Source organism: Gobio gobio (genome assembly GCF_949357685.1).
Source record: "Gobio gobio genome assembly, chromosome: 22".
NCBI lineage: Eukaryota > Metazoa > Chordata > Actinopteri > Cypriniformes > Gobionidae > Gobio > Gobio gobio.
Window position 1 is genome coordinate 39,720,289 of NC_137118.1, and position 24,919 is coordinate 39,745,207.

Here is a 24,919-nt window from a genome sequence, read left to right on the forward strand (position 1 = left end):
ACGAGATCGACCAATAGGAAACCACAACCATGCAACGGCATTCAATCAATTCTTGATGAACAAAATCAAAATCTGCCCTACATTTGTTTCTTAATTAAGAAGCCGTTTCACTCGGATAAACATCACAACAGGGAACAAAAGGCTATTGCAGCTTACATTTCATGGCGACTTTAAAAAAAAAAATTTCTTCCAAATACTGTCCATTTTAAAGTTGCCGTATCTAAACCATTAAACAGCAACTTTCATAAAAAAACAACTCGGATTTCTTATGATCCTAAATGATGTTTGGTTCACATTCTCATCTGGATCTTGTTGATTTACCATGTTCTACAATATAGAAGATAAACGAGATTCCCAATCAGGCAAGTCACGCTCAATGGCTTCATTTTCGAAAACAACTCCACAGAATATGTTTGGTTTGGATTTCACTTCACTGTGATTTATTACACACACTCTCTTATTTGATGCGCTTGGCTGTAGTTCTGAAAGCGGGTTCAGGGAGTTTCTTGATACCTGGCACAGGTAATTGCGCTAAAATTACGAGCTTCATCAATGTGGCATGTCAGAACTGGTCATGTGGTTGACTTAACATCCGTTCCCACCGGATCTGAAGGAGAAGCGTTTGCAAGTGTCTAATCAGGGGATCTTGCAAAGGCTTTAGGAAGTGATGTGTTTTCCATGATGAATTTCATTAGCCTAAAGAAATTTCCTCCCCTAAAGGGTTAATTACTGATAATGATCAAAGCACCTGGTTTTTGTAGAGGGGGGCTGGAGACGCAGCTATTTTGGTTTTATTACCTTTGTTCACACAGATATGCCTGCAACAACCTGTTTGTTACTGCTGAAGTAGGGCAGGAAAACTCACACCCACATCTTTACTGAATAACATGAATGAGTAGGAACAAATACACACTCACACACAGCATTTTAATTTTCCAATAGTCAATCATTTCTCCTTCATGTGACATTGAAGTCATAAATGTCCATTTTTCACACCCAAAAAAAGAAAAAAGCTTAATGTGATTGTGCCGCCATCACCTTCAGCAGGTAAGTGTAAGCAGAACATGTCAATGTTTGTAGCACAACCTCAGTAAATTAGACCTTCAACTGCATTAGAATTCATCATTTCATTTTTTTTCTCCAGAAAATGAGGAAGAATCTTCATCTAAGAAAGTGAGCTTCAAAAGTCTGAGATGATATTGGAAATGTAGTTTTTCTCCAATGCAAACCTGGAAATAAGCAGAAAGTTCTAGGATTTTGCAGAGTAAAATAAATAATTTCTATTAAGAAAATTAGTGACATTGAGCATGTGAACTTAAAAGTACAAGAAGCTTTGTTGGATAACATGCATCATCATCACATGCTGTCATCCAAACAAAAGGGATAACAGGCTTAACAAATAAGAACTGTAAAACATTATAAATACAAATGCTGATGATATAATACTATTATCATACAAATGCTAATATTATAATACAAATTTTGTATTAAACAATATACATTTAAAATCTATTTAATAATAAATTGAATCAACACTAAGCATCAAATGCACCATTTTCTCTATTTGAAATGTTAATTCTTGATATCTGTATATGTATTTCAACATGTAACATTGGGTATTTCTGATATCAATAATTATGAGAGTAATATAAAATGGCTTTTAGTAACAATCATATTCATGATATCAGACATTATCAATCGAACTATTTAATTAAAAAATGAACCGTATACATATCAAGAACAAGCATTTTCTCTATTAATCACGTAATTATTGATATAAAAATTAAGATTTTTACAAGTAAAATTTTCTGATAGGATGTGAAATTGGAATTTCAACGTTCAAATTATCAACAATAGAATGTGAATGCTCCTTATGGTGACATTTAACTAGTGAAAATACAATTATTACATAAATCATTTTTAATAGTTGAATTCGTATTTATGAGAGTGATGGCGTCATTGTTGATATCAATAATACATTTTTACTAGTGGAAATGTAATTCCTGATAGCAAAAATTGCCATTGTTACTTAGAAATCTAATTCCTGATATCAAGAACTAGCCTTTTTACCACTGAAAATTTAATACAAGTCAAAACGGCTTGCCATATACGGGGTTTATTAACATCCAATGTTCTCATTATTAACGATAGTTTGCAGTGAGTGTGCACATAGAAGCAGCGCAGAAGTGCAGATATTTTAAGACAACTATCCAAAGATGGCAGCAGGTTGGTAGTTATGAAGCTTGAGGTAATTATATGTGTGAACTGTAAGTATAATGTGTTGTTGTCTTTACGACTCTTCAGCCACTCCATTCTCAACCGCGTTTGTGTGGTGCGTCAGATGGCGCTGCCTACATGCGGAAGAGAAGCCAAGGAACACCGGGAATGTCACGATTCAGAAGCCTATACAGCCGTCGCGCTTATCTGCTCATTCACTCGGTTTATTTGATTAAAAAGGAGCTCAAGAATTAGGGCTTGGACTGGTAACATGGGTTAGCTTAGGTCTGGTTGCGGTAAACTAGGGGGACATTTCTGTATCTTCTAAAATCTCCGCCGGGAAAATGAAGTGTATGCCCGGTTCATTTCAGGTGCACGGCGCATCCAACGGGCATTTTATCATCTTCATCTCTAAGATCACAAGCGACTGCCAACCCGATGCATCCCTTCAGTTCACTTCGGTAAGGTCTCGTGTGTTAATGCGATTGTGTAGGCTACATTAATTACTCTCTTGAGCAGGACATTACGGACAAGAGTTGTATTACATAAGTTCAGTGTGAAGGCTGTGTCTCAACCTACTGAGCTGCTGCCTACCTAGACAGCATGGATCGGCATCGTAGGCGTATTTGTGCAGCCGATTCTGAGAGCGTCTAATTATACTGACGGATTCTGGAATACTTGATTCTGATTGGTCAATAGCGACGCCTAAGATTGCATAAAATATTTTTTTGTAAAATGATCACTAAATTGGATATTTGCAATTATTCATTGCAACATACTAGCCTTAGTTTTAATTCTCTTGAAACTTCCGAGAGATGTCTAGAAAAAAAAATTGCTATAAAATAGTGTTGCCAAGAGGTTTTCCTGTGGAAATTGGCTACTTTTAAGTTGTTGCCGCGGCTAAAAAACTTTCTGCAGGTTAATCCGGTTGCTAAGTCTGACGTCACGCGGCAGCGCTTCCGGGTCCAAACGCTCTATCTCATACCACAAGAAAAACAACAAACGGTGCTAATATACACACACAATGTGGGACCTGTACCATGAAGGTAGTTGAACAAACTCAGGGTTACAGGATAGGTTTTGAGTTGACAACCAAACCGATGCAATCAAGCTTTATTGGTACCATGACTCAGCTCATCAACTTTCTCTGTCAACTCAGGCTTTGATCCTGAGTTTAGGATTTTAACTGTGACATCAGTAGTGAACAGCCAATCACACGATTTGGATCAGTGAAACAGCATCTACTTCCCGCGAGAGAAGCAGCGAAATTGATTTCTCTCTCCTGCAGAATATTACATGATTGAAAATATTAAGAATTTAAAAAATTTTACACAAGAAGAAGAAAAGAGCTGTCTATGAAAGTGGACAACTTTAAGAAAAATCTTAGTCAGTGCAAGTAAAAGTTATGAAGTTAGTTTAGTTGATATATAGAGAGAATTGAACATTTAAACTCACATGTAGTCATTTTTATAGCTTTATTTATTGATTTTAAAGCTTATTTGTATGACCTTGATATAGGCTCTTTATATTAATTTTAACTATGTGCCTATTAATGATTGATTAACTAAAATGATACATGTGTAATTGATTAAGGGTATAATAATTACTTAAATGATATCTAAGTCATTCAAAATTATTATTATAATAAATACGCATTGTTAAAAGCCAGACACTTTAGTCTTTTAAAACCATTTGCTATGTAGTGACCTTTAATTTGGAGTAGAAACAGAGGGAGGGGCTTTATTGCAACAGAGGTGTGTCACTTTGCTCACAGCTGATTGGTCTAATTTCAGTTTGAGATCTCTTATCCAGAACATAACCTGCCTTGGAGCAGGTTGGCCATGTAGCGTAAGTTATGGAGATGAACACTGCTAAAAGCCAAACCACTTTAATGGTACATAAAACCCAGGATTGGCACAAACTAAGCTTAAACATATCTGGCTAGCCAGCTAAACCGGCTTCATGGTATAGGCCCATGGTGTAATAATAAAAAAAAAATCATAATCACAACCTTTATCTCCATACCAAAATTCCAGATGGCCAGACAGTGATTAATCTTTTATAAATCGTTAAAATATTAATTTCTGTGAGCACAGAGACTGTTGTGTCGACTGTAAGTATTAAAAATATTTCACTTTTTAAATTTTTTGATGTTTAATATGAATGAACCTCATTGGTTCTTGCAGAAGCTCAAACGTGCTGAGTTACATGAGAATGAACCTCATTGGTTCTTGCAGAAGCTCAAACATGTTGCGTTACATGAGAAGGAACCTCATTGGTTCTTGCGGAAGCTTAAACATGTTGCGTTACATGAGAAGGAACCTCATTGGTTCTTGCGGAAGCTCAAACATGTTGCGTTACATGAGAAGGAACCTCATTGGTTCTTGCGGAAGCTCAAACATGTTGCGTTACATGAGAAGGAACCTCATTGGTTCTTGCGGAAGCTTAAACATGTTGCGTTACATGAGAAGGAACCTCATTGGTTCTTGCGGAAGCTCAAACATGTTGCGTTACATGAGAAGGAACCCCATTGGTTCTTGCGGAAGCTCAAACATGTTGCGTTACATGAGAAGGAACCTCATTGGTTCTTGCGGAAGCTCAAACATGTTGCGTTACATGAGAATGATCCTCATTGGTTCTTGGGGAAGCTCAAACATGTTGCGTTAAATGAGAAGGAACCTCAAACATGTTGCGTTACATGAGAAGGAACCTCATTGGTTCTTGCGGAAGCTCAAACATGTTGCGTTTCATGAGAATGATCCTCATTGGTTCTTGGGGAAGCTCAAACATGTTGTGTTACATGAGAAGGAACCTCATTGGTTCTTGGGGAAGCTCAAACATGTTGCGTTACATGAGAAGGAACCTCATTGGTTCTTGGGGAAGCTCAAACATGTTGCGTTACATGAGAATGATCCTTATTGGTTCTTGGGGAAGCTCAAACATGTTGCGTTACATGAGAAATAACCTCATTGGTTCTTGCGGAAGCTCAAACATGTTGCGTTACATGAGAATGAACCTCATTGGTTCTTGCGGAAGCTCAAACAAGTTGCGTTACATGAGAAGGAACCTCGGTTCTTGCGGAAGCTCAAACATGTTGCGTTACATGAGAATGAACCTCATTGGTTCTTGCGGAAGTTCAAACGTGCTGCATAACATGAGAATGAACCTCATTGGTTCTTGTGGAAGCTCAAACATGTTGCGTTACATGAGAAGGAACCTCATTGGTTCTTGCGGAAGCTTAAACATGTTGCGTTACATGAGAAGGAACCTCGGTTCTTGCGGAAGCTCAAACATGTTGCGTTACATGAGAATGATCCTCATTGGTTCTTGCAGAAGCTCAAACATGTTGCGTTACATGAGAATGAACCTCATTGGTTCTTGCAGAAGCTCAAACATGTTGCGTTACATGAGAAGGAACCTCATTGGTTCTTGCGGAAGCTTAAACATGTTGGGTTACATGAGAAGGAACCTCATTGGTTCTTGCGGAAGCTCAAACATGTTGCGTTACATGAGAAGGAACCTCATTGGTTCTTGCGGAAGCTGAAACATGTTGCGTTACATGAGAAGGAACCTCATTGGTTCTTGCTGATGCTCAAACATGTTGCGTTACATGAGAATGATCCTCATTGGTTCTTGCAGAAGCTCAAATATGTTGCGTTACATGAGAAGGAACCCCATTGGTTCTTGCGGAAGCTCAAACATGTTGCGTTACATGAGAAGGAACCTCATTGGTTCTTGCGGAAGCTCAAACATGTTGCGTTACATGAGAATGATCCTCATTGGTTCTTGGGGAAGCTCAAACATGTTGCGTTAAATGAGAAGGAACCTCAAACATGTTGCGTTACATGAGAAGGAACCTCATTGGTTCTTGCGGAAGCTCAAACATGTTGCGTTACATGAGAATGATCCTCATTGGTTCTTGGGGAAGCTCAAACATGTTGTGTTACATGAGAAGGAACCTAATTGGTTCTTGGGGAAGCTCAAACATGTTGCGTTACATGAGAAGGAACCTCATTGGTTCTTGGAGAAGCTCAAACATGTTGCGTTACATGAGAAGGAACCTCATTGGTTCTTGCGGAAGCTCACATGTTGCGTTACATGAGAATGATCCTCATTGGTTCTTGGGGAAGCTCAAACATGTTGCGTTACATGAGAAATAACCTCATTGGTTCTTGCGGAAGCTCAAACATGTTGCGTTACATGAGAAAAACCTCATTGGTTCTTGCGGAAGCTCAAACAAGTTGCGTTACATGAGAATGAACCTCATTGGCTCTTGCGGAAGCTCAAACATGTTGCGTTACATGAGAAGGAACCTCGGTTCTTGCGGAAGCTCAAACAAGTTGCGTTACATGAGAAGGAACCTCGGTTCTTGCGGAAGCTCAAACAAGTTGCGTTACATGAGAAGGAACCTCGGTTCTTGCGGAAGCTCAAACATGTTGCGTTACATGAGAATGAACCTCATTGGCTCTTGCGGAAGCTCAAACATGTTGCGTTACATGAGAATGAACCTCATTGGTTCTTGCGGAAGTTCAAACGTGCTGCATAACATGAGAATGAACCTCATTGGTTCTTGTGGAAGCTCAAACATGTTGCGTTACATGAGAATGAACCTCATTGGTTCTTGCGGAAGTTCAAACGTGCTGCATAACATGAGAATGAACCTCATTGGTTCTTGTGGAAGCTCAAACATGTTGCGTTACATGAGAATGAACCTCATTGGTTTTCAGTCACACGTCAAGCAAACATGTTTGAGCTTCCGTTTACCACAACTGATTTCAATAAAGTTTATATGTGAATAAAAGCCTAAATTCCTGTAATCCTGTAATTCCTCAATCTGTTCATCATATAAAGCGATCGAGCCTCTTCAGAAAATTTGGACTAAACAGCTTAATTCATATGTATTAGTTTTACGATCTCTTTATGAACTTTTTGAAGCGTCAAAATGGTAGTTGCGTAGCTGTCAGTGGAGGGACAGAAAGCTCTTGGCAATTTTTTCATTGTATTTTCAAGTTTTATGAGTGTTAATTTTGTCTTTATCCATTTCATTTAGGTCCCAATTTACAGATACTGACATGGACTATGAGAGGCCTAATGTGGAGACCATTAAGTGTGTGGTGGTGGGGGACAATGCTGTGGGCAAAACACGGCTGATATGTGCCCGAGCATGTAACGCCACTCTAACACAATACCAGCTCCTCGCCACGCATGTGCCCACTGTCTGGGCCATTGACCAGTACAGAGTCTGTCAAGAGGTCTGGGCTTTTATCTTTTCACTCACGACACTTCAAAATCATTAGATAAGTATTGTAACTCAAATCCAATTCTTGTGCCTTGTTTTGAAGGTTCTGGAGCGCTCCAGAGACGTAGTGGATGATGTCAGCGTGTCTCTTCGATTATGGGACACTTTCGGAGACCACCACAAAGACCGCCGCTTTGCTTACGGCAGGTGTGTTGTTTTGGAAATGAAACATAATCTCGGAAATATTCTTTTTGAGGATGTCTTGAATGTTTTGTTTTGTGTTTGGACACCAGGTCAGACGTGGTGGTCCTGTGCTTCTCCATCGCCAACCCCAATTCTCTCTTTCATGTGAAGACCATGTGGTTCCCAGAGATCAAGCACTTCTGCCCTCGCGCCCCAGTCATCCTGGTGGGCTGCCAGTTAGACCTGCGTTACGCTGACCTGGAGGCTGTTAATAGGGCACGGAGGCCTCTTGCCAGGTGAGTTGTTGTTCATAATGTTCGGCTAATAAACTGTTGCGGTAACAGTTTAGGACCCAGGACCAGTAGTGAAAAATGAAGACCAAGAGTCAGGAGTTAGATTAATTAAAGAAATATTTACTGAAGAATAGTTTGCAGTTTCATCAGCAGAAACCAGCTTCAAGAGGAGTTTGTAGGCCGCGCTCCCTCTAACAGTCTCCCCGCCTCCGTCTAACGTACATACAATTTCTGAACAGTTATACTGTTTTCAAGGTCTAGCCACGTTATCACTGCCATGTGGAATGATTCTGATTGGCAGAGAAAATGCCCAGTCACGGTAAATTTCCAGACAAGGATAGATTGCAGAGCATATCACTAAAATGGGTAGACTAGTTGTCGCCCCATGACTAGATTTTTAGATCACAATGACGCGGGAGGTCATGGAAAGGCGTCTATAGGTCTGGCATCGCCTGCAGGAAGGCCCATCTCCAATACTGGATCTGCACAAATCATACAACGCACATACACACAAAGCTCCAGAGAATAAGTTTCCTCAAGGTTGAGAACATCTTAACTAACTATCAACAAGGCACTTCTCCAAAACATGCTGATACTAACTCTAGTTCAGAAGTGAATTTATTCTATTAAGTAAGAAAAGCATTTAAGAGGTACATTTCTCTGAGTCCCCGAAAGTCACGTAGACCTGGGGCCGGTTGCATAAACAGTTTAGACTAGTCTTACAAGTTAGACATCCATTTTTTTCTTTAAGACTGTTCATAATTTTTTTAAATCAGTTACATAAAAACAGACTGGCCTAATTTAATACGAAAAGTAAGACTGAATGCCACTTGCCTAACTGCTAGTGGCTCATACTAGATCTTAAGACACTGTCTTAACATAATGGCTTAGTTTATGCAACTGGCCCCTGTATCCAAAATCACTCATTAAATAAAGAGAGGTTATAGGTGAACTGATTTATTAAATATATAAAATGGTTATAACTTGATTATCATTGATTCTTATTTTAATATTGATCATAAAATCATTCTTGAAGGATATGTGTATGAACGAAGAGGCACAGGTATCTGACCTGCCCCTTCAGAGCTTATACTAATTCAAAATGTATAGTCTTTTTCTTCCTGGGGAAAAAAGAATTAATTAATAGGCTCAGGTGTATAATTTTGTTTTGTTTGATAAAATATCGGTAACACTTTACAATAAGGTTCATTAGTTAACTAATAATGAACTGCACTTATAAAGCATTTATTAATCTTTGTTAATGTTAATTTCAACGTTTACTAATACTTTATTAAAATCTTTTTAAAAGAGAAAGATTAACTAATGCTGAACAGAGGTGTTGTTCATGGTTAGTTCATATTAACTAATGCCTTAACTAATGTTAACTAATACAACCTTATTGTAAAGTGTTGCCAAAATATCTATTGTTAAAATCTATGTTACCGTTTAATAGTTTGGGGTATGTAATTTTAAGTCTCTTCTGCTCACTAAAACTAGAGTATCATTACAATTTAAAATAACTGTTTTCTATTTTAAATTGGAAACCATGATTCTTTGATCAATAGAAAGTCCAAAATAACAGCATTTACTTGAAAATGGCATATTTTAAAACATCACAAATGACTTTACTGTCACTTTTGATCAATTTAACGCATTACTGCTGAATGAATGTATTAATTTCTATAATAATTATACTGCAGAAAATGAATAAAAAAATACAAATGATTATGAATATATGTATTTTAAATACCACATGCTTCTCTAACTTATAAAACAAATATTATCTATATTATAAATATAAAAAATAGTAATACCAATAATTATATTATCTTTATATTATAAATATCACTTGCTTCTCTAAATTATGAGGATAAAAAATACTAATTATAAATGTCTCTATATTAATATCACCTGCTTCTGAATGCCAGTTTTTGGTTAATTAAATTGGCTAAATTGAGCATAATTTATTGAGGGGGTTTTTAATTAAAGGTGCACTATGTAACTTTTCCGTCCGCTAGAGGTCGCCTATTCAAAGACGTAGTTTGATGACGCCAAGTTTGAGCGCAGAATCTTGGGACATGTGGTCTTTACCTCACAGCTGGTGGAAAAGAATCGGGATGGGACTCATGCAGAAATCATGTTCATGGATGAGATTATTAACGTTACTGTAGTATGAAGCAGAGCAGGCCCTGAGTGTTGTGGACCTGAGCAAGGCTGCTGGAGCGATTGTTAATAAGATGAGCGCAACACACGTCTCACAAGCAGTGGGACTTTTAATATGGCACAGTCGCTGGTGCCATTTCCGCTTTTCCGGTCATGAGTATGAGGTAACGCAGCTCTGTTTATCATATTAGATACATCTGAGTGATGAAAATGAAGTTATGATGTTACTCTGTGCGTTCTCTCGGCGGCTGCTATGACACTTGTTCACACTGCAGTAAGAGTAAAGCGTTTCTGCAAAATAAACCGAGGGTAACACTGATATGACGCCATCGACAGGCGACTCCCTCACACGTCCCGGTTCCTTGGTTAAAATAGTAATTTCTCACGAAACATTTGGGATATTGTAAGTACTCAACTGAACAAAATATATAACACTGGCCTAGTGGTTTTTGGATATTTTACTGAAAAAATGTCACATAGCGCACCTTTAATGCAAGAATGTTATAAAATTGTAACATTCACATAAAAGATATTGTAGTACATCCTTTTTGTTGACATTTCTCCCTGAACCAACTTTACAGACCCATCAAGGCAAATGAGATTCTCCCTCCTGAGAAGGGTCGCGAGGTGGCCAAAGAGCTGGGCGTGCCGTACTACGAGACCAGCGTTGTGGCTCAGTTCGGAGTGAAGGACGTGTTTGACAATGCCATTCGCGCTGCTCTCATCTCACGGCGCCACCTGCAGTTCTGGAAGTCTCACTTGAGGGACGTCCAACGGCCCATTTTGCAGGCGCCTTTCCTGCCTCCAAAGCCTCCTCCACCAGTTATAGTCATCCCGCCGCCTCCCTCCACCACTGAGGAGCACCCTGCCCGGCTACTGGAAGAGCCGCTGTGTGCTGATGTGGTTCTGATCCTCCAAGAGCACCAGCGAGTCTTCGCTCATAAAGTCTACCTCGCCACGGCCTCTTCAAAATTCTATGACCTTTTTCTCCAGGATGTGAAGGCAGAGTCTGATGGCAAGCAGCCTCCCGGACGGGAGCCCCCTACACGGGCGGCCAGCTTTGACATGTGTGAGAGCAGCGATGAAGATGGCAGGGTCAACCTCAGGGCCTGCATCAGTGATGGGACCCTGATCGGAGCAGACTCAGAGAGTGGCCGTGGGATGCGGCTTCTGTCCCCTTTAGGTCGGGCTTTCGTCAGCATCAGGAGAGAAACGGTCCAGGACCCCGTCACGTTCATCTCACGGCCGATGACGGTGGTGCACATGGACCCATCAGTGTTGCTCGGGCCGTTTCGCGTGGTCATGCGTTACCTATACACTGGACAGTTGGACGAGCACGAGAAGGACCTGATGCACATCGCCCACATCGCAGAGCTGCTTGAAGTATTCGACTTGCGCATGATGGTCGCCAACATCCTCAACGACGAGGCCTTCATGAACCAGGAGATCACTAAGGCTTTCCATGTGCGACGGACCAATCGGGTGAAGGAATGCCTGGCTAAAGGAACTTTCTCAGGTCAGAGTTGTTTTATCTCATGTAGTAAAGTAGGGTTGCACAATTTGGGAATAGAATTGAATTGCGAATTAGTATAATTTATTATTACTAAATAAAAACTATTGTAATATTTGACTGTAAAATAGTGATGGCCGCTTTCGGAACACTGTTTCAAGCTTCAAAATATTTGCAAATCATTAGTTTGGCCTGCCAAAGTCACATGATTTCAGTAAATGAGGATTCATTATATCAACTGTTTCAGAATTTCAATGGTTCACCACTAGGTGCCCATCTCTGTGAACCCAGGAACTAGTGTCTATATGGGTTTTCCCTGATCTCAGTCAGTTTTGTATTATACAAATGTGTCATTAAAATATCAACAAAGGAAGAGTTGTAGCAAAGTTAGGGCTGGGCGATATGGCTGAAAACTGTATCACGATATAAGTGTTTATATATCACGATATAATCGGTCGATATCGATAATTATTGATATTTTTATGACCTATTTAAAATAAGGACCAGGAGAAAAATATTTTACATTTAAACATTTTTATTTTAAACTTAACCCTCCTCTGATTATAATCCCCTCAATTATAAAGGCAGAAATGTCAACACAACCATGGAAAACACTCAAATAATTAAAATGTAAATCACAATGAAATAAAATCTAAAATCACAATGAACACTTAACAATTATCTCTTAACATTTTTAAGGTGTAGTGCCTCCATTTTTTCTTTGTACTGTTAAAGAATAGTACAACGGCAAGCACGTCGAGTTAAACATGTCCCCAAACGGATGAGGCGCGCGCGTAGTCAGCGGAGGTTCGCGCTGCGGAGCCAGACGAAAGTATAAACAAGGCTTAAAGGAACTGTATGTAAGAAATGTATTTCAATTAACCATAAAATCGCCCTGATATGTCACTAGACATTAAGAAATAATGTTAATTTCAAAGACTTATATCACTGACAACAGTAGTCCGGCCAGGATATTGTCATTTAAAAGTGAAGTTGCAGCCCTCAACTGATGTTGATGTTGACATGTTGTATTTTGGCCTGAAGCGCCACCCTCCACCTATCTACCAATCACGAAGTCAGTAGTGTTTCGGTATCCGGGTTGCCAGCTCTGCTCTAGTTTCCACAGCTGCAGCTACAAACTTTTTGAATAAAAAATGTCTAACTTTACGAAACCTAAAAGACCTCGTTATGAATCAGAAAAACGTCGTGACAATGAAGAAAAAAAACTTACTGTGTAGGACTCAAGTCAGGGGGGAGGGGGAGAGGGGTTACACCGCTCTACAGTAATTTTAAAGTGATTGCAGTACCAGTTTTGGCCACAATCTTACATACATTTCCTTTAAAGCTACACTGTGTAACTTTTTTAGTTTATTCTTAGCTAAAAACACTTGGTTCTTTCAAAAATATATGTGCTCATTAATGTATATTTACTTCTTTCAAGTAATAACGTATTCTCGTAAGTTTATAATATGCCATTGAAAATACATACGGGTAAGGGGTTCGAATGCGGGTCGCCATGTTGCCCCTCCATCTTGAAAGTACATTAGCCAAAGAGGGACATACCCGTAAATAGGGCTGGGACGGTTACCGCATTACCGCAATACCGCGGTCACGTGACGCCTACCGCGGGTCTGAGATCATCACCGCCATCACCGAGAGAAAAAAATAAAAAAATAAAAAAAAACATTGGCCTGCACATGTGTGCACGTTGTGTCTAATTCCATGGATTCATTGATTCTAATGACATGGATTGTGTCTAATGACGTGCGTGTCTTATATGGATTCAAGGTTTTCTAAACAAAACTGAATCAAAAGATGGAGCAAATCCGACCTTTAGCGAGTTGGGGAGCGCAATTTTCCATTATAACATTCCATTTGTATCCGTGTAATGTCTTGTAGCCTATAATTTGAATTCAATTTTACTAAAGCATAAAATACAGGCGCATAAGCAGGTTTTTAATTGCACGTGCTTAACACTATTCTCTCACATGGTTGCGCAGCCGACAATAGCGGGTAGGGAGATAGAAGTCATGAAAGCAGAAAAAAGAACGCACCGCCCGGGCCGCGGGTTTGTGTCGAACGCTGGTGACCGATTTCTCCCATAGCTGGCAAAAAAAAACCACGGCTTCAGAAAGAACAAACTGAGCTGGACCTGCCTCAGCCCTCCTTAGTACTGGTAAGTTTTAACTGTCTTCCAACTCTGTTTGGGAAAGATTGACTACAAATAAGCTGGGCCTGCGAAATGTAATTCTATATAATCAATAAATAATCTATTGTAGGCAATTAAATATAAGTAGGCTATGTGATTCTGAAATTCCAATTTCATTAAAAGGCTATCGAAAAAGATATCCGTCTGGCAGGCTTACAAGCACAGTAGTGTGCGACACTTGGTTAAATTAAATAGCCTTCGTTAAATATTTGAACCACAGAGACAAAAGCGCACACGAGATATATAAATTAATATGAATATGTAAAAATATGTAATATAAATATAAATAATAAGTAATATCCAATCACGGTAGTGTGAGCAGCGACACTTTGTTAAATTAAATAGCCTTCGTTAAATAGCACCACTGAGACAAAAGCGCACACGAGATAGGCATATAGCCTATATATAAATTAATATAAATATGTAAAAATAGGCCTAATATAATATAATAATATAGTATGTAAAAATTATTTATGTAATATAAATAACATAAATATAAATAATTATATAATATGTAAAAATTATTTATGTAATATAAATAACATATATATATATATATATATATATATATATAAATAATCAAAAATATGTAATATAAAAATAGAAATACTATAAATATAATATTATATTATATGGGCGGGTGTGCGCGAAAGTCGTTATAGTTTAAGTGATTGTTTGATGACGACGACTGTAATCTGAAAGTAAAAATATGGGAAATAAATAAACATGAACAAATAAATATAGGCTATATTACTGATCAATACCGATAAATAAAAATGTGTTTGTTTGTCTTTGTTTATGCTGTTCCATCTTCAGATCTCTCAGTCGTGATCTGATCTGCTCTCTCAGCAAAAAATATGACTGGGATGTAAACCATGGCCTAGTCTATATTTCGTTTTGCCAGCACTTTTTTTTACAGATATCATTCCATTTCTGTTCTAATTGTTCCTGTTCTAAACGTGAAAAAATAAATGTAAAATAAACATGTTCCAATCCTTATTATGTTTAATTGCCTGCGCTGGTGTGTGCGGCTGTGCGCGAAACTCGATCGGGAGCCGTTTAAAGCGGTTTACCGCTGAACCGCGGGAATTCTTGCTTTTCAACCGCGGTAAGAAAAAATCCATACCGTCCCAGCCCTACCCGTAAATTCAAGCTTCGCCTTTCGCGTTTTAACACTCGATGGCACCGTGTCGAACTGGAAGCCATATTAGTCTTGGACTAAATCGGCCACCGTAGGAGTTAAAACGAAATCGGAATTGAGAGGAAGAGAAACTAATATTCACTGGATGGTCATATACCTTTTAACCGCTAGATGGGGGAAAATATCACACAGTGTAGCTTTAAGGTAGTAAAACAAGTTTGTGGTTCTTGGTGGGGACGACGGTCTTGCATAATTTGCAAACGACATTGGTCTGACTACGTTCAGACTTATAAAATCCAAAAAACTGGCATACTGGCGAGCTGACTTGTTTTACTTATCAGCACATATTGCATTCCAAAATGCATGTTAAAGCGACGTTAAAGAGTATATACATGTGGAGCAGCATTTACTATGATCGGGCTGTTCTGAGGAGCTGCAAACAATGATGGATCATGAGCTGCGCACGTGTAAAAGAACACAGTGCCACTCTTTGATCTGAAACATGCAGCGCATATATTTATTTAATTAAATCACAGCCTTTGCGATTTTGATAAAAGCCATATCGCGATTACGGTTAATCGTGCAGCCCTATCGTAAGATCCTAATGCTGTCTGTTTTTGCTGCATTAAAGATTTCTTTCTTTATATCTCAGATGTGGTGTTTAAACTGGATGATGGTTCCGTACAGGCCCATAAACCCCTGCTCATCTCTAGCTGCGATTGGATGGCAGCCATGTTTGGCGGGCCTTTTGTCGAGAGCTGTACTGAAGAGGTGAGTGCTGCATTTTACAGAAGTGACCCATTCATGCACAACATTCATAAACATCACTGTGGCAAAGAGATAAATCAATTGGGAAATTTGACATTTTGTCCTCTGAGTGAAGATTGATATTTGTGTAGAAGTTAATGTTATCTTCAAAGACATGTTGCGGTTTCACAGGTGTTGTTCCCAAACACGACCCGTAGTAGTATGCAGGCGGTGCTGGAGTATCTCTACACGGGACGCTTCTGCTCCAGACCTGACCTGGACGCCATGGAGCTCATTATCTTGGCCAATCGCCTCTGCTTGCCTCATCTGGTCGCCCTCACAGGTCTGATGATTGATTATCATGTCAATAATGAACATTAAGGATTATAGAGCTTATATCTCTTTATAACACAAGTTGCTTTCACTGTATTTTAAACCTGTCGTTCTATATCATACATTTTTTTTCAAAGGTTTGGGATATAAGATTTTGTTCATGTTTTTGAAAGAAGTCTCTTATGCTCACCAAGGCTGCATTTATTTGATCAAATATACAGTCAAAACAGTTATATTCTGTAATATTAATGCATTTTAAAATGTAATTTATTCTTCTGATGTAAAGCTGAATTTTCAGCATCATTACTCCAGTCTTCAGGGTCACATGATCCTTCAGAATTTATTCTAATATAATGAGTTGCTGTTCAGTAAAGATTTCTTTGTATATCAATATGTTGAAACATATTGAAACATAATGTGCTTAATATTATGGTGTATTTTGGCAATACATTTTTTTCAGGATTCTTTGATGAATAGAAAGTTCAAAAGAACAGCATTATTTGAAATATAAATATTTTCTAACATCATACGTGACTTTACTGTCACTTTGATCAATTAAATGCATCCTTATGAAGATAATTAATTTCTTTTTTTTTTTTAACTGCCCAAAGTTTTGAACAGTAGTGTAAATATTATGGGTAACACTTAGAGTCCAATATTCACTATTAACTAGGTGCTTATCAACATGGATATTACTAGGATATTGGCTGTTTATTAGTACTTATAAAGCATTAATAATGCCTTATTCTGTATGGCCATATTCTACTAGGGATGGGCGATATGGACTTAAAAATTTATCCCGATATTTTCTAGTATTTATTGCGATAACGATATCAATGACGATAAATGTAGTATCATTCCCCATGTTTTTGGATACAAGTGAAAGCTGCATGCATTCTTGAGAGACTCAGAAAAACAAACAATGATCTAGTAAAACGTACCTGTCATCAAATAGGCTCCTATAATACATTAAAAAAAAAAATATATATATATATATATATAATTAATTATTTTTTTATGTGAAATTACACACCAGCCTTTTCAGAAATGGAAAAGTTGCAGATATAATTGTCTATAATTGTAAAAGTGCAGGTAATGTTTAAATAGTGCAACTGTGCTGAAAAACACCACACAATACAAACAATAATAATTTTGAAATCAATGACAAGTTTTACATGTAAACCGATTCTGTATTTATTCATACATGGTGCAAACAGTGGTAAAAATAGCAGAGACAGCAAAAGTAATTATCCCAAAAATGTCTTCAGATTACAAAAAAGTTTAAACTAATGATTTAATGATAGAACTTCAGTAATTTGAGTAAAGATAATAATACCACGAATTCTTCTACTAATAAAAATAAACTGCACTAAGGATTAATGAGCTTCTGGGTTCATGAATATTAATCACGTTGTCAGCGCTCATTCAAACTGATTTGTTGAAATCAAAACAGGCACAGTAATAGCAGAGCCAGTAATAGGTGCACGCCAGCCAATGAGATCCCCGTCGGTGCATTCGTTTCTTCCTGTTCATGAAAGGCTGAATAATTCCAAATAAACGCCATTATTTTACAGGAAAATACAACAAAAGGATATTGTTTACATGTAGCACGTCAATTCTGTGTGGTATAAGACTCTCTGGCTCTCTCTTTGAGTGTGTGTGAAACACTGAGCGCTCTCAGTCGCGCGCCTCACACTAGTGTTAAATGTGCGTCAAATACACTGCGCATTCATTGAGTTGAACTGAAATAGTTTGCTTTACCGATCGATTGAGACAGAGCGAATCTCTTAAGCGCTCAGTCCAAGTGCTCAGCGAGTGAAAATACATCTGTATGTACAGGTTCAGATTGCCCTCAGGTGCCCCTCGTTTAGCTATGAACTCTTCCGCAGCTTCTAGTTGTTTTCGCTCTGCACATGAGATGCGGATTCAGTGCCGCCGCTCCCATTGCGCGGCGCTTAGGGCACCGAGTGCTGCGGGGGCACCACAAGACAATTCTCTCTCCAACCCCCGTTCAGCCATACAAATTGACGAACGCAGCCAACGCGGCCATCATAAAGTAATAACGGCCAGCGGCGGCACGGTGCGGATGGGTCGCGCCATCAACTAGGCTTTATCGTTATTATCGCGGGAAGACAAATTCTTATCGTGGGGAGAATTTTTACCGGTATATCGCAAACGATAAGATATCGCCCATCCCTATATTCTACATCCCTTAATCCTACCCAATACCTAAACTTAACAACTAATTAGGAGTTTTTTGAGGCAAAGGTTGTAGTTAATAGTGAGAATTGGACCCTAATCTAAACTGTAAAATAATATAATCTATAATATGTGACCATATTATGTTCGTTTTCACCCCTTTCAAATGAACTAACACCATTCACTATTTTCATGCATTGAAAGAGCAGCATGAACACTGTGCTAAACTTCTCCTTAGAAAAAAATCGTAGATTTGGAGCAACACGAGGGTGAATAAATGATGACAGAATTGAAATTTCTGGAGGAACTAATTGCTTAATTGTTTTGCTGCAGAGCTCCATACTGTGACTGTTCTGAAGGAGTCTGCCGCCATGGGCACAGACATTGACGGAGATGTGCTGGTATATCTGGAGATGGCTCAGGTAAAGTTGAAGTTTTAGTGCATAGGTTATTTAAAGGGTTACTTCAGTGAATAGCATTAAGCTTTGTATCAGTAGAAACCCGGTAGTATATTCGAATGATCGTGCTCCCCCCCTACATGTCCTCCTGAGACGAGAGAATTATGTATTTTATGTCTGGAAAAAAGACTCCGATGACACAAATATCGTCATTTAGCGTAGGGCTGCACGATTCTTGCTAAAATGTGAATCACGATTTTTCTCCATGGGAATTGAGATCACGATTCTCTTACACGATTCTCATTTTTTCTTATACTTTAAAAAAAATTAATCAATTTTAAATAAAAGTAATTAGTTACAATTAAATTAAAATGTAGAAACAACAAATGTAGACAGACTAGATGTAAATATATGCTTATTACTGTTTATTTCTATTTTTATGATTATTTAATATCTTGCCTTGTGGAGAGAGGGTTTTTGTTGTCTTATTTCGTGGTTTCATTTTGTTTTTGTAAAAAATGAAAACTATAAATAAAATATTTAGAAAAAAATGTTATAAGAAAACGCTTAACGTGGCTTAATGTACTAAGACAGTGTTACAGACATCCCAACCTGAAAAAAGTCATTTCAGGGAGGTATGAAAGGAGGAAAAGTATCCTAAAGAATTTCACCACAGAACATGACTTTACTTGTATATTATAATATAATATATCATTAATATATAATTTCTATAGGCCTATGCAATTATTTGTAAAAAAAAAAAAAAAAAGTAAAATTATGTAGATCACTTTTACTATTTACATAAGCTGCTTATACTATTTCTGTAAACTGCTTTTATTTATATTTCATTGCAACTTTAAACTGGCAACTAGCCGACCTGAAAAATATGCACATGAAATGAAACTTGTTTAACTCAAACATAACATGTCAGTAACAAACTGTACAGCGTGCAAGATTGTCATTATGTTTATACTTTATACTTTCGTTTTTTGGGGCACTCTCCATCTGCCATGGCGCTCCAGTTTCTAGATACACTGAACTGATTAATTCGGTTCGGGAGAAGAGATAAAAGCCCGCCCACACTGACAATTGATTGGTTGACTTACCGAAACAAGCCAATCAGGACGCTCTCCGTCTTACATGCGCTTCATTAGGTGCACACTAGCACACACACGCAAGGTCTCTCGCTCTCTCTCCCTCTCTGCCGTGCGCGCGTGCACAGTTTGCGGTTAATTTTTACCTCTTACCGCTACAAATCTGACTCCGTTTAGGTCTGCTCTGCCGTCTTGTTACACGTCAGTAACAGCGAAACATGGCCAATGAGGGAGAGGAGAGAAGTGGAGATTTATGATTGATTGGTTAGTGTTTTGTTATTGTGTGAGTGTGACAAGCTCTGGTGTGACCAATAATGCGTGAACGCAGCATGATCTGAGGGAAATACACGGAAGTGAATCGCCAACATTAAGAAATGAGATCGCATTTATGTTTGAATCGAGATCGTGATTTTTTTTCGATTAATCGTGCAGCCCTAATTTAGCGTCATCGGAGGCTTTTTTGGCTAGAGACTACAGCCAGTAGTAGGAGCTAGTTCCGCATGTTTTCAACCCGCCCATAGGGGTGGCATCTCACTCACAGAATGTAAGACACAGACGGCCGCACAGACATTCATAACGGAGCGGTGCGGAGGAAAGCGAGTGTTCTCAAGCTTCCATAGGCATGAACTGAAAACGCGCCATGAATGACTGTGCAGCCGTGAATGAATGCCGTGCTTAGATCATCTCAGCTCTTCACTCTTGTGATGAATGAAATCTGACTCCTGCTGCGTCTGTGCTGCGACTCTTGTTCGGCTAACACTGTATTGAACAGACATGTTCAGTTTTTCATTGCAGTGTCTGTTCTCTAACTGAACTAAATGATTTTATTACTATAAAAATGAACACGACGGTGGGGCGGTGCCGCAGTGGGCAAGTGATGTATCCTGTAGGCGTGGCTTGGGAGTGGCCTCGCAGGGCAGCGAAGCAAGTGCATTCTGGGAGTTGTTTTCTTTCATCCATATGAGCCAAAAATACATTTTCTGGCTTTTCTCAGTCTAGAAGGCATCAACTTCTAAACTAATTTCACATTTCTACTACATAAATGACCCAATTTAAATACACATTCATCTTTCCAGCGGTGAAGTACCCCTTTAAGTGAAGTTTCCAAGTTAGCATTTCCTTTATTGATTAACCGAGCTATTGTGAAGCAAGAGCTGAGACTCTGCCGTACTTTACTCTCAACAAATCTAAAATGCCTATTATTATGTTACAAGTAAACTTAGAAAAAATCTTGAAAGCTGCATGACTGAGGAAATAATGGGTTTCCTGCTCCAGGTTTCGATGTGAAGTCAGACACATTTTTGCTGCATTCCTGTGAATGTGCACGTTGCTCTTCTGTCTTTACCTTAAAAATGTCTTCACTTTTGTGACTTAGGCACTCTCTGTAGATAAAATGTGTTCCTGTATTTGACTCTGAAACTGATTTATAAAATGCATTCAACAGAGCTCGAGTTCCATGGGTAAACCGGTATAGACTGGCTGTGAATAATGAGCTAACTCACCCTAATGTCATTACAAACTCTTCCGTGGAAGTGGAACACAAATGGAGATATTTAGCATATTGTTCACTGGACCCAAAGAAACACCGTGAAAAGTCTTTTAAGACATCCTTAAGTTATATTTCAAGCCTTCTGAAGCCATATGTTAGCTTTGATATCTCTTTCAAATCCCATTAGAGCTTCTTGGCACTAGATTTTTGGTAATGAGAAAAAAACAGAAACTTTTATGTTCCATAGAAGAAAGTACAGTACCATTAAACGGTTCAGGGTTAGTAAAAAAAATTTTTTTTAAAGAAATTAATAATTTAATTCAGCAAGGATGCATTAAATTGATCAAAAGAGAAATTAAAGACTTGTATAAGGTTACAAAAGATTTCAATTTCAAACAAAGGCTGTTCTTTAGAACTTTTTATCCATCAAAGTATCCTGAAAATAAATGTGTGTGTATATATATATATATATATATATATATATATATATATATATATATATATATATATATATATATATATATATATAAAGAAGCAAAAAAAATTCAACATTGATAATAATAAATAGTGTTAATAATAGTGTATTAATAGTTTATAAACTGTAATTAATACATGAATAGACTATATACAAACAGTGAGTTCTTCATTCATAGTCACTGTAATTAACAAAGTGTTATTATTTAATTGGCTCATATGTAAAGAGTTGGATAATGCTTTGTTAACGTATTAATCATAAATAGTTCTCACTTTACATTAGACCATGGAAAATGTCATTCATTAAGTGCTTTTAATCCAGCCTTTATTTGACATTAATTACATTAGTATGAAGTGTTCCTAAACATATTTACAAATACATTAAGCACATACACACACATGTTGGGTGTCCATGTTTTATGGGGATTTTTCATAGAAATGATTTTTATACTGTACAAATATCCTCTAAACCTACTCCTGAACCTAACTGATGTATTTTAACAACGTAACCTAATGAGGATATGTATGTTTCATATTGACAGCATTATGTGATTACATTTTTTTTTTGTGAGTATGTTTCGCTTTGGATGCACTGTATTGCCAAAAGTTTTGGGACACCTGTCTTTACATGCACATGAACTTAAATGACATCCCATTCTTAATCCGTAGGGTTTAATGTGGAGTTGGCCCACCCGTTGCAGCTATAACAGCTTAAACTCTTTTGGGAAGGCTTTCCACAAGGTTTAGGAGTGTGTTTATGGGAATTTTTGACCATTCTTCTAGAAGCGCATTTGTGAGGTCAGGCACTGATGTTGGACGAGAAGGCCTGGCTCGCAGTCTCCGCTCTAATTCATCCCAAAGGTGTTCTATCAGGTTGAGGTCGGGACTCTTTGCAGGCCAGTCAAGTTCCTCCACACCAAACTCGCTCATCCATGTCTTTATGGACCTTACTTTGTGCACTGGTGCGCAGTCATGTTGGAACAGGAAGGGGCCATCCCCCAACTTTTCCCACAAAGTTGGGAGCATGAAATTGTCTAAAATGTCTTGGTATGATGAAGCATTAAGAGTTCCTTTCACTGGAACTAAGGGGCCAAGCCCAACCCCTGAAAAACAACCCCACACCATAATCCCCCCTCCACTAAAATTTACACTTGGCACAATGCAGTCAGGCAAGTACCATTCTCCTGGCAACCACCAAACCCAGACTCGTCCATCGGATTGCCAGACAGAGAAGCGTGATTCGTCCCTCCAGAGAAAACGTCTCCACTGCTCTGGAGTCCAGTGGCGGCGTGCTTTACACCACTGCATCCGACGCTTTGCATTGCACTTGGTGATGTAAGGCTTGGATGCAGCTGCTCGGCCATGGAAACCCATTCCATGAAGCTCTCTACACAGAGGTCTGTAGCTATTGACTCGATTTCTGCGCACTGTGCACCTCAGCATGCGCTGACCCCGCTCTGTGATTTTACGTGGCCTACCACTTCGTGGCTGAGTTGCTGTTGTCCCCAATTGCTTCCACTTTGTTATAATACCACTAACAGTTGAAACTTATGAAATTCTGGACAGGTTAAAAAAAATCTAAATGAAAAGACAAACTTTTCATGCACTATCCCCATTTGTGTTCCACGGAAGAGTTTGTAATGACATTAGGGTGAGTTAGCTCATTATCCACAGTCAGTCTATACCGGTTTACCCATGGATCTGTTGAATGCATTGTATAAATCATACTGTTCAAGTTACATGTTGTCATGTGATTTCAGTTCCACTGTGCCTACCAGCTCACCGATTGGTGCCTTCACCACATCTGCACCAACTACAACAACGTGTGTCGCAAATTCCCAAGGGACATGAGGGCCAAATCAGCAGGTAGTACATGAAAAGTGTTTGTTTTCACCTGTCCAGAATTCAGTTTTTAACATGTTTTTGATGCATCTCCAGAGAACCAAGAATACTTTGAGAAGCACCGCTGGCCTCCGGTCTGGTACCTGAAGGAGGACGACCACTACCAGAGAGCACGGAAGGAGCGGGAAAAGGAGGACTACCTGTTGCAGAAGCGGCAGAGCAAGCGTAAATGGGTGCTGTGGAATCTTCCGCCCTCCCCTTCGAACCCCTCTTCATCTTCCTCATCGTCCTCATCCTCAGGCCCCTCTGCTATCATCTGAAGAGACCAGGGGGAAACCTTTAAGATGGACAAACTGTAAGGTGCAGCGAACACATCGCATCTTCTTCGAGTCCTGCTTTTTCCACAGGGTTGAAATCACAGCTGGTTTTAGATCAACATCTCATCAACCGTGCTTTGAAGTTCTTGGTGCTTGGTGTCCTGTACAGGCATCATGTAGGGCATGGCCGCCGAACAGGCCTAAATGTAAAATGTTTACCGAATGTGACTAGTTGTTCGTACGTAAAACAGGTAGGCATCTCATCTCAAAACAATGAAGAAACCCTTGGTGTATTTTAGGGATTTAGTTCAGTGGTTCCCAACTGATTTTACATTGGACATCAAATGGCGATTCAACATGGAGCAAAATTTGTTCATCATACAAACGCATACAACACTGTGTGGTTGATCATTGTTTGGCCTGGTGTTATTATAATATTATTTATATACTTTCATATTATGTTTCATAGTACATTTTGAATTAGCTTCTTATTTTTTTTTTTGTAATAATTTACAATAAGGTTCATTAGTTAACTACATTAGTTAACATAAACTAATAATTAACATAAATAAATGCTTTACAAGTGCAGTTCATTTCAACATTCACTAATACTTTATTAAAATATTGTTAACATTAGTTAATGCACTGTTAACTAACCTGAACAAACCATGAACAGCTGTATTTTTATAAACTAACGTGAAAAAAGATGAATAAATATAGTAACAAATGTATTGCTCATGGTTAGTTCATATATATATATATATATATATATATATATATATATATATATATGAACTAACCACTAAATAATAAATAATATATACTAAAAATAAATAATATATATATATATATATATAATATATATAATTTGTATAATTTATTGTACTTATTTTAGTACTTAGTAAATTGGCCTTGGCAACTAACTAATAAGTTTAAGTAAAGCTTTATTTCAGTTACCAAAAAAATTTGAATAAGTTTTAGTTAAATTAACAACGCTGGTTTGGGCAGACATTTTACATCAAGACTAATAGAGATTTCAAATGTTTAACATATTACGCTTTCAAATATTTT

The 24,919-nt window shown here is 38.3% G+C and overlaps 1 protein-coding gene across 1 annotated transcript; it reads left to right on the top strand.

Moving 5' to 3' along the window:
* The first annotated feature begins 2,625 nt into the window (after positions 1-2,625).
* Positions 2,626-24,577, top strand: rhobtb2b (Rho related BTB domain containing 2b). Its single transcript, XM_079804361.1, has 10 exons — positions 2,626-2,678; positions 7,268-7,469; positions 7,560-7,663; positions 7,750-7,935; positions 10,677-11,611; positions 15,608-15,726; positions 15,895-16,045; positions 18,568-18,656; positions 23,450-23,555; positions 23,628-24,577. The coding sequence occupies exons 1-10, from the start codon at positions 2,656-2,658 to the stop codon at positions 23,849-23,851; spliced, it is 2,139 nt and encodes a 712-aa protein (XP_079660487.1). The 5' UTR covers positions 2,626-2,655; the 3' UTR covers positions 23,852-24,577.
* The last annotated feature ends 342 nt before the right edge of the window (positions 24,578-24,919 follow it).